The sequence below is a fragment of the Chanodichthys erythropterus genome, chromosome 6 (assembly GCF_024489055.1).
Source record: "Chanodichthys erythropterus isolate Z2021 chromosome 6, ASM2448905v1, whole genome shotgun sequence".
Taxonomy (NCBI): domain Eukaryota; kingdom Metazoa; phylum Chordata; class Actinopteri; order Cypriniformes; family Xenocyprididae; genus Chanodichthys; species Chanodichthys erythropterus.
The window spans coordinates 31,504,937-31,516,026 of NC_090226.1; the positions used below are offsets into that span (position 1 = coordinate 31,504,937).

The 11,090-nt window shown below is 34.5% G+C and overlaps 1 protein-coding gene across 2 annotated transcripts; it reads left to right on the forward strand.

Annotated features, from left to right (window-relative positions):
* The first annotated feature begins 1,391 nt into the window (after nucleotides 1-1,391).
* LOC137021229 (ubiquitin-conjugating enzyme E2 J2-like) lies at nucleotides 1,392-8,584 on the forward strand. Of its 2 annotated transcripts, XM_067387495.1 has the most exons (7): nucleotides 1,392-1,501; nucleotides 1,749-1,879; nucleotides 2,085-2,125; nucleotides 2,253-2,355; nucleotides 2,447-2,585; nucleotides 6,147-6,227; nucleotides 6,308-8,584. In XM_067387495.1, exons 2-7 carry the CDS (start codon nucleotides 1,749-1,751, stop codon nucleotides 6,584-6,586), a joined length of 774 nt encoding a protein of 257 aa, XP_067243596.1. In that variant the 5' UTR covers nucleotides 1,392-1,501; the 3' UTR covers nucleotides 6,587-8,584. The 2 variants fall into 2 exon arrangements, with proteins under 2 accessions (XP_067243596.1, XP_067243597.1); XM_067387496.1 differs by lacking the exon at nucleotides 6,147-6,227.
* The last annotated feature ends 2,506 nt before the right edge of the window (nucleotides 8,585-11,090 follow it).

Below are 11,090 nucleotides of genomic sequence, written 5' to 3' on the forward strand. Positions count from 1 at the left end.
ATTTAACAAGTTTTTTTCTCATAATTTAATGAGTTTTTTTTCTCGTAATTTAACAAGTTTATTCTCAACATTTTATCTCGACTTTTTTCTCGTAATTTAACGAGTTTATTCTCAACATTTTATCTAGGTTTTTTTCTCGTAATTTAACGAGTTTTTTCTCATAATTTAATGAGGTTTTTTTCTCGTAATTTAACGAGTTTATTCTCAACATTTTATCTCGACTTTTTTCTCGTAATTTAACGAGTTTTTTTCTCATAATTTAATTATTTTTTTTCTCGTAATTTAACGAGTTTATTCTCAACATTTTATCTCGACTTTTTTCTCGTAATTTAACGAGTTTATTCTCAACATTTTATCTAGGTTTTTTTCTCGTAATTTAACGAGTTTATTCTCAACATTTTATCTCGACTTTTTTCTCGTAATTTAACGAGGTTTTTTCTCGTAATTTAACGGGTTTATTCTCAACATTTTATCTCGACTTTTTTCTCGTAATTTAACGAGGTTTTTTCTCGTAATTTAACGAGTTTATTCTCAACATTTTATCTCGACTTTTTTCTCGTAATTTAACGAGGTTTTTTCTCGTAATTTAACAGGTTTATTCTCAACATTTTATCTAGGTTTTTTTCTCGTAATTTAACGAGTTTATTCTCAACATTTTATCTCGACTTTTTTCTTGAAATTTAACAAGTTTTTTCTTGTAATTTAATAACTTTAATCTCAAGATGGTTTTATTTTTTTATTATTGCTTGGCCCTAATCCTCTTCCGTAGTTTTGAATAAGCGACCTCTAGTGGCGAAAATTTACATAGTGTGCCTTTAAAGGGTTACAATATACATTGATGATTTTGGTTTTAGAAATTTGACTTTCTGAAACATTTTTAGACTTCAACCATTGAACCTTAAAAAAAAAAAAGCATCCAAAATAAAAGGCAACTAAATTTTAAGATTATCACCTTCCTTTCAACTTTTACATTAAAATAGACCCTTTCCACATTTCCTCAGTTCTCAGAAGCGAAAATCATCAGTAAACTTCTATAGCAAAAGCAAATATAATTTTTGTATTCCTATTTGCTCCAATAGAAAAAAAAAATCCTTGATAGCTTTTCCAAGACTCTCCGAAAGCAATACAGAGAAAAACAGCATACATATACAGCCGTCACAAGAGAGAAAGATGTGAAATCCACCCAATGGTGGAAAAGTGGCTATAGTCTAAATCAGTCATTTTTCTTTCTCTACAAAACCAAAAATGTTATTTGGTGTATTTTCATAGGGCAAAGCTTCCCTCTGATTAAAAAAAAAGGAATGTTAGCCTAGTACCACCCATTATTAAATCAAAAGTGAAAGCAGACAGAAATGAGGTTACCTTCATTTTCTCTTTCTCTGAAGTCAATACGTCAATGTGCTTTTCATGTTGACACATGAAAACTGACCGATTTACAGAAACTGGACATACTTAATTTCATACTCTTCACGCTTTCATCTGCTCTGCATTGACTGGAGAGGTGAGTGTGTCATATATTTATATATATATATTGTAGTGTGCATTTTGGCACTTTTTATTTAGAAAACAAAACAATTCTGTCTACAAAGTTGAATGAAATACAGAAACTTTGAAGCTCAATATCTGCTCAGAATGCAGACAGAACCTTATAATTCCAAGGGGACGAATATAAGAATCACTTTTACAGTGTACTGTTTTGTTTTGGGTTTTTTTCATGCCGATTTTAACATTAAGTAAAACGATTTCAGATGAGTGGAGGTGGTAACAGGAAACCCCCTTCAACAGCAACACAGCGCCTGAAGCAGGATTACCTCAGGATTAGGAAAGACCCTGTGCCTTACATCTGTGCTGAACCTCTGCCCTCCAATATACTGGAATGGTACGAATGTGTCTGATTTATACAATGAAACCATAATGTCACGTCACTGGTTTTGGCACTGATATAAAAACAAGTAGACATGAACGTAATACATCTATTTGCTGTACGGTCTTGAACAAAAATATTGTGAAATGAACCTTTTTCCTGAAAGTTCATGTCTTGAAATGTTTGTTGATGGCCTCGCTCATGATAAAATGTTTCCCAGGCATTTTGTTGTTCGTGGACCGGAGAAATCCCCTTATGAGGGTAGGCATGAATACTTTCACTTGAATGAACCTGATCTTAAAGGGTTTTTTATATATATTATAGGCCTATTGTTTGTGCTTATTTCTTCTTCTTTTTTGTAATTAATGTTTTTTAATGCTTATTTAAGGTGGCTACTATCATGGCAAATTGATATTTCCCCAAGAATTTCCTTTTAAACCTCCTAGTATTTATATGATAACCCCTAATGGGAGATTCAATTGCAACACAAGGTGAGGTCAATAACAGCTTATCTTCGTAAGCATACAGTTATAATGTCAAGTCACTGCGGCTCATTTCAAGTATCTTCTACCATCCCTGTAGGCTATGCCTGTCCATAAGTGACTTTCACCCTGACACCTGGAATCCTGCATGGTCAGTCTCTACTATACTCACTGGACTGCTGAGCTTCATGATGGAAAATATTCCCACGTTGGGAAGCATTGAGACATCTGACTTCACTGTATGTACACTGAAAGAACAATCAAGTTTTTTGCTGAAAGTATAGGCTATATACTACAGATGGTGATAGGAGAAAATATGAGATGAGAGGAAAAAAGCATTTGAGTTCTCTCAACAAAACATTGCATTCCCTTAAAGCTGCAGTCTGTAACTTTGTTTTTTTTTTGGTAAAAAAATTATCCAAAATCAATTTTGGAGCAAGTACATAACCATCTCCTTACCTTAGCCCTATTCACAACAGTAAGCTTGTAATAATGTTTTCTAATTCGGGTGGTACTGGTGGGTTTCTGCGAGAAATTCAAGCATACAGCTGTTCGTCTTTGTGTCATTACGTCACGTCTGTTTACATAAAGAACGATAGCCAGATAGTAGGCTATATCATGTGAGGATGCTGCAGGTGACGGATCATTTATAGCCTTTTCTCATGGCAGCTGGAATACTTAAACTTATTTTGATGGCGGATTGAGTGGTAAGACGAATTAACACCAATACACACTAAATACACATAGTCACGCAGTGCTGATGGTGTTAACATTAACAATTTGAGAACAAAGTATAACAATAATAATAATTTGCACGGTTTGACGTAATATGAGCTAAGCAATCATTAGATCTAATCACCATTGGTAGCGCGAGTTATTGTAATGCTTTTTTTTTTTCCTCAGTTGGTCAGAACAAAAGTGGTAGACATGTTACTTACTTGTTCAGATGACATTTTCCAATGAAAATTCTTGTTTTGGTTGTACTTCCAAGACATAATCTGTGATTCTGAAGTACAGTTTATCCACCAGTGCGGTGACTGACAGCCACACATCCTCAAATAACTGCAATTGTAGATTTTGAACAGAGATGGCGACAAAGAGGACAAACTTACAAACAAACAACGGAGTTCCTCCTAGAATGTTTTGCGTTCCACAAAAAATTTTGCATTCTCTCACAAAAGTATTGCATTCCCCCAGTGAATTTTGTATTCGCTCACAAACTACAGTGTTCCGCTCTCGAAATAGTTTTTCCTCCCAACTCATATTATTTCCATGGCAAAAGTTTTGCAAGCGGACACAAAGATTATCGGGGAATGCAAATGTTAGAGAGATAATGCAGAAGCATTTAAAGCTGATTTTGCCTCCTAACTAATTTTACCATCACCAAGCATACGTAAGCATTTTTATGAGGTGGCTATTTTGTGTAAACTCGAAAAAAGTAAGCATGAAAATCCACCCCTAAACATTACCAGTGTTGGGGAAAGTTACTTTAAAAATTAATGCATTACAATATTGCGTTACTCCCTAAAAAAGTAATTGCATAACTTAGTTGCTTTTTTTCACTTGGGCTGGGCATGTTTGTTTGTTTTTTTTTTTCAAAAAAAAAAAAAAAAAAAAATATATATATATATATATATAATATATATATATATATATATATATATATATATATATATATATATATACACATATATACATATACAGGTGCTGGTCAGATAATTAGAATATTGTGAAAAAGTTATTAATTATTTTTTTAAAAAATGAAACTTTCATATATTCTAGATTCCCTACATGTAAAGTAAAACATTTCAAAAGTTTTTTTTTTTTTTAATTTGTTGATTAGAGCGTACAGCTAATGAAAGTCCAAAATCCAGTATCTCAAAATATTAGAATATTTACATTTGAGTTTCATTAAATGACCATCCCTACAGTATAAATTCTGGGTATCTCTTGTTCTTTGAAACCACACTAATGGGGAAGACTGCTGACTGCAATCATTGACACCCTCCACAAAGAAAGTAAGTCACAGATGGTCATTACTGAATGTGGTGGCTGTTTACAGAGTGATTTATCAAAGCATATTAAATGCAAAGTTGACTAGAAGGAAGAAGTTGGGTAGGCAAAGGTGCACAAGCAACAGGGATGACCACAAGCTTGAGAATACTGTCAAGTAAAGCCGATTCAGACACTTGGGAGAGCTTCACAATGAGTCAAATGAAGCCGGAGTCAGCGCATCAAGAGTCACCACACTCAGACATCTTCAGGAAAAGGACTACCAAGCCACTTCTGAAACAGAAACAACATCAGAAGCATCTTACCTGGGCTAATGAGAAAAATAACTGGACAGTGAACAGTGGTCGAAAGTCCTCTTTTCAGATAAAAGTAATTTTGCATTTCATGTTGAAATCATGGTCCCAGAGTCTGAAGGAAGACTGGAGAGGCACCTGTATCCAAGCTGCTTGAAGTCTAGTGGGAAGTTTCTGAAGTTAGTAATGATTTGGGGGGCCATGATGTCTGCTGGTGTTGGTCCATTGTGTTTTATCAAGTGCAAAGTCAATGCAGCCATCTTCCAGGAGATTTTGGAGCACTTTATGCTTCCATCTGCTGACAAGCTTTATGGAGATGCTTATTTCCTTTTCCAGCAGGACTTTAGCATCTGCCCACAGTGCAAAAACCACTTCCAAGTGGTTTGCTGACCATGATATTACTGTGTTTTATTGGCCAGCCAACATGCCTGACCCCTGAATCTATGGGATATTTTCAATAGAAAGATGAGAAACAGTCGATCCAACAATATACAGATGATCTGAAGGCTCAATAGTGCCTCAGCAGTGCCTCAGGCTGATCATTTCCATGCCACACTTCACTGATGCTGTAATTTGTGCTAGGAGCAAGTCATTTGCTGTAATATGTGCTGCCGACCAAGTATTGAGTGTACAAATGAACATACTTTAAAGAACTTGAACTTTACTGTTTTGAAAATCCATTTTTTGATTGATCTTAGGAAATATTCTAATATTTTGACGTACTGAATTTTGGACTTTCATGAGCTGTATGCTGTAATCATCAAAATTCAAAAAAAAAAAAATTTTACTTTACATGTAGGGAATCTAGAATATATGAAAGTTTCATTTTTAAAAATAATTTACAATAAAAAAATGAACTTTTTCACAATATTCTAATTATATGACCAGCACCTGTATATTTTTTTGGCAAATGTAAAGGCCATTTCACACTGGAAGTGAAATATGCCTCAGACTAAAGGAAATGCAAATTCACCTGTACTGTTAATAAAGTGAGATTAAATGCATAAAGTATATGCACTATTTATTATATTTTATTACTGCAGGTTTGCGTAATACTTTGAGTTTGCATTGTTTTTATTCATTTTGAGCAATACTGAAAACACCTTACTCATGATTTGAAAACAAAGTAACTTGCGTTACTTACTTTGAAAAGTTCCTCAGATATTGTGCTGTACATTTAAAAGTAATGCATTACTGTACTAGTTACTTGGAAAAAAAAGTCATTTGATTATGTAACTTGCATTACTTGTAATGTGTTACCCCAACACTGCACATAACCATCACTGGAGTGTAATTTGGTTGAGCTCCACCCCTCAGATCCACAGAGGTGGAGCTGGACTAGGTCCAGCTCCACCCGTTTGGCTCTGCAGTGAGCATCACTTGAAATAGTTTTGAATTGCCATGAGATTGTGTTGGTAATATTTATGCTCAGAGTATGGTAAAAATAATTGGTTATCATTCATTCTCTTATTCATTTTTATATTTGCCTGTCAGAAAAGACAGCTGTCTGCGCAGAGCTTGGAATACAACCTGAAGGACAGACTTTTCTGTGCACTTTTTCCTGAGGTTGTGGAGGTAAACCTGACTCGGAAATAAGTTTGTGAATTAAACGCGTGTTACATACTAATGTTTTTTTTTTTTTTTTCTCTTTATAGGAGATCAAGATGAAGCAAAGGACTCAAAGAGATTTAAGTGTGCAACTCCAGCCTCTATATATTCCAGATATGAGGTCTAATAGAGATGAAGACCTCTTTGGTGCTCCTCCACATAATGGTCATGCGGTCAATTGGGAGGCAGTGGCCCGACAACCACCTGCACCCCGCCAGCCAGATCGAAAGCTCGGGGGAGCGCTTACAAACTTGTGTGTTATAGCTGGCTTTGTTGTCTGTGTCTACACAGTCAGGTTTGTGCTACACAATATAGGCCAGGATTGATAACAAACTATACAGATGTAATCTGAAAGCACTTTCTTAGGAACTGAGCTTCCGTTCAGAACACTATCTCAAATAACTTGACACAGACTTGTGGTATTGCATCGAAACAATGTGTTTTTTCTGAAGTTCATGGAATTAGGCTTTGGGTGAAAGCCACGTCAAAATGAAACCAACTTCTCTGATGTTACAAAAGAGAATACCGGTTTTTATTATGTTCGTGACTGAACTGGCCACTACAGACCAGATGGATGGAAGAATGAGCACTTCTATTTAGCCTCTCAATATCAGCTGTGACAGTTTTATCCTTGTGCTGTTTTTCCTTTCAGGCCAAATTCCTCTTTCAAAATATTTTCCCATGGTTTGGTTAATGGGAAAGGATTTTTTTTTTTTGCATAGTTCATTTGTTTGAAGGATTCGACATGGTGGTGAACGTAGAATCCAAATGCAAGAAGTTTATTAAAAATCAGCGAACAAATTCAAAACATAAGGCAGAGACGTAGCTGATGAAGCATGCAAGGTATTCAGTGACAAACAAATCAGTCCAACCAGGCAAACAAAGCAAAAACAGTAATCTAGCTATCAGTAATCAGTAATCCAACAAGAAAAGTAAACTGGTCATAGCAGAAAGGCAACGGAAAAGCACTTGGTAAGGCAGTGAAATGACTGGTAATACTTATTGTTATTATTACATAATAATGCTTATTAGCATGCATATTACTAGAATATTGGTTGTTTATTAGTACTTAGTAAGCACATATTAATGCATGACCTAATTCTACATTCTTAATCCTACCCAATACCTAAACTTAAAGGGATAGTTCACCCAAAAATGAAAATTTGATGTTTATCTGCTTACCCCCAGTGCATCCAAGATGTAGAAGTCTTTGTTTCTTCAGTAGAACACAAATGATGATTTTTAACTGCAACCATTGCAGTCTGTCAGTGGTATAATGCAAGTCAGCGGGAACTTGGACTATAAGAGTAAATAAAACCGGACAGACAAGTCCAAATTAAACCCTGCGGCCCGTTACGACACATTGATGTCCTAACACATGAAACGATCGGTTTGTGCGAGAAACCGAACAGTATTTATATCATTTTTTACCTCTAATACACCACTATGTCCAATGGCATTCATCACTCGATTCGTGAGGTCTGATCACGCTCCGACAACGGCAGTGATGTCTCGCGCATATACTTCAATGAGCGCGAAATAAACATAAAATTTTCATTTTTTGGTGAACTATCTGTAACACGGTTCGTAAATATGGGAAGAAGGAGGCGGGAACCGGCGAACATTCAAAGTAACTTTAATGCAAAATAAACAAAGAACAAAACGAAAGTAATGCCGGCAGACCCTCGCGGACGTCTGCCGGCCACACAAACATAAAAAAAAACATAACATAAAGTCCAGGCCTGGTCCTCTCTCGTCCTTCATTGTAGTCGCTCCTCCTTTTATGCCTCCGGAGCTCCTCCGTGAGAGACTCGAGGCCGGCACGCCTCGCAGGTGACGCTCATTATCACTCGCGTCACCGGCCTCGCGCCGTTCCCTCACGGCTCTCGCCCGCCCTGCTCGTCACACTATCCCTTTAACAACTACCTTACTAACTATTAATAAGCAGTAAATTAAGAGTTTATTGAGGGAAAAGTCGTAGTTAAAAGTGAATATGTTTTCCCTATACTAAAGTGTTACTGCAAATATTTAAGTTTAAGCCCAAAGTATAGGCCTACTTCAGTTTTGACACGAACACTTAGCCTGTGCGTACAGTCGAATGCACAGCCTTTCAAAATGCACTCCAATTGCATGCACAGGTGGTCGACAATGAGCACTAAAACGTTTTATTGTTGTCCAGTTTGAACTAAAAAGTTTCAGCTTTGTCCTAGGGATAGCATTTTTCAAAAAAAAAATTATTTGAATTTTATTTGAACATTTGTGCTCATAAAATATAAATATATATATATATAAATATGTGTGTGTAATTCTTTTTTTAATTTAAATGAGTAAGTCTCAACTTGTGTTGCTTAATATTTTTTTGGAAATTGTTATACTTTTTTCAGGATTCATTGATGAATAAAAGGTTAAAAAGATATATATTGTTTTCTAACAATATAAATCTTTACTATCACTTTTTATCAATTTAACACATCCGTGCTGAATAAAAGTATTAATTTCTTTTAAAAAAAAAGATGAAAGATAAAAAATTACTGACCCCAAACTTTTGAACGGCAGTGTATATTGTTACAAAACATTTCTATTTTAAATAAATGCTGATATTTTTTTACTTTTTATTCATCAAAGAATCCTGAAAAAGTATCACAGGTTTTAAAATAATAATATAAATACTATAATATAATACTGTTTCCAACATTGATAATAAATCAGCATAGTGATTTCTGAAGGATCATGTGACACTGAAGACTGCAGTAATGATGCTGAAAATTCAGCTTTGATCACAGGAATAAATTTCATTTTTAAGTATATTGAAATAGAAAACCATAATTTTAAATTGTAATAATATTTCACAATTTTACTGTTTTTTATGTATTTATTATGAAATAAATGCAGCCTTAATGAGCATAAGAGACTTTGTTCAAAAACATTAAAAATAGTAATGTTTCCAAACTTTTGACTGGTAGTGTGTGTTACATACTATATGAAAGGTAATTTTCAAAATCCATAATAGGGGCACTTTAACCCAGCTGTTCATATTTCTGTTTGAGTCCTTTGTGAAGCCTTACTTTCAGATGTATTTAAATATGTGATTGTTTTCTTATTCCTAATTTAAACTGTTGAATGACTATGAGATTTTGAATAATGTTAATAAAATAATGTAATGAAAAGTAATAATAATGTTTAAAAAAAATAATGTTTTACTTCACCCAAAAATATTAATTCAGTCATCATTTAATCATCCTCATGTTGTTCCAAACCCGTATTACTTTCTTTATTCTGTGGAAATTTTAGAGAAAATAAACAGTTTTGGTTTCCACTGACTTCCATTATATGGACATGAAATACACTGGAAGTCAATTGGAACCAAAACTGTTTGTTACCAACATTCTTCAAAATGTTCTTTTATGTTCCACAGAAGAGAGAAAGTCATAGAGGTTTGGAACAACATGAAGGTGAGTAAATTATGACCATTTTAATTTTTGGGTGAACTATCCCTTTAAGTCATCAAACCATCTGTATGATCAGCCATTCATGTTCTCTTGGTGTTTGTCGAGATGTCCACGCTTAGTGTTTTTATAGTCTGCATTGAAATGTTTTTTCTTCCTTTCATCAGGTCATCTAGCAAGTCTTTGGCAGCAAATCCTGTGTTTTTCCTCAGCATCAACATCTTATTCCCCTTTAATTAATTGTACTTTTTCTTCCATGCCCTGGATGTTTTGCTATAGTATGGATTTTAAACATACGACGATGTCATCTGTGTCTCTATAGGAACGTTTAATGTCTTGGAAATGTTCTTGAAGCCATAGCCTTTTTTGATGTAATATAAAAAACGTCTTCTCTTAGCTTCTGTGAGAGCTCTTTTGTCTCGGCCATATTCAACTTCAGTAAATGTATAAGCTCAATTTATCCGTGTGTCACAACTAAAGCTAATTAAAGGGTTAGTTCACCCAAAAATGAAAATAATGTCATTTATTACTAACCCTCTTGTCGTTCCACACCCGTAAGACCTTCATTCATCTTCAGAACACAAATTAAGATATTTTTGTTGAAATCCAATGGCTCAGTGAGGCCTGCATAGGGAACAATGACATTTCCTCCCTCAAGATACATTAATGTACTAAAAACATATCTAAATACATCTAAAGATGAGAATTTTTTGGTGCGCCAAAAAAAATAAAATAACGACTTATATAGTCATGCCAAATTAAAAACACTGCTTCAGGAAACTTCGGAGCATTATGAATCTTTTGTGTCGAATCATGATTCAGATTGTGTGTCAAAGCGCCAAACTGCTGAAATCATGTGACTTTGGCGCTCCGAACCACTGATTCGACACGCTCCGAAGCTTCCTGAAGCAGTGTTTTGAAATCGGCCATCACTAAATAAGTCGTTATTTTGTTTTTTTGGCGCACCAAAAATATTCTTGTCGCTTTATAATATTAATATTGAACCACTGTACTCACATGAACTGATTTAAATATGTTTTTAGTACATTTATGGATCTTGAGAGAGGAAAGTCATTGCTCCCTATTTCATCAAAAATATCTTAATTTGTGTTCCGAAGATTAAAGAAGCTCTTACGGGTGTGGAACGACATGAGGGTGAGTAATAAATTACAGAATTTTCGTTTTTGGGTGAACTAACCCTTTAAGGGTTGTTATAAAGGCTTATAATACACATAATTCTGTAAAAGCAGCAATGTTGAATAACTATGACTTAACTGTTTTATAAAATAAAAAATAAATTGACATTTCCACTTTTAATATGCTTAAAGCTTTAAATATCATGTTTTTGTTTGTTTTTTAAACAGCTTTGGATTTGAAAGTTTTG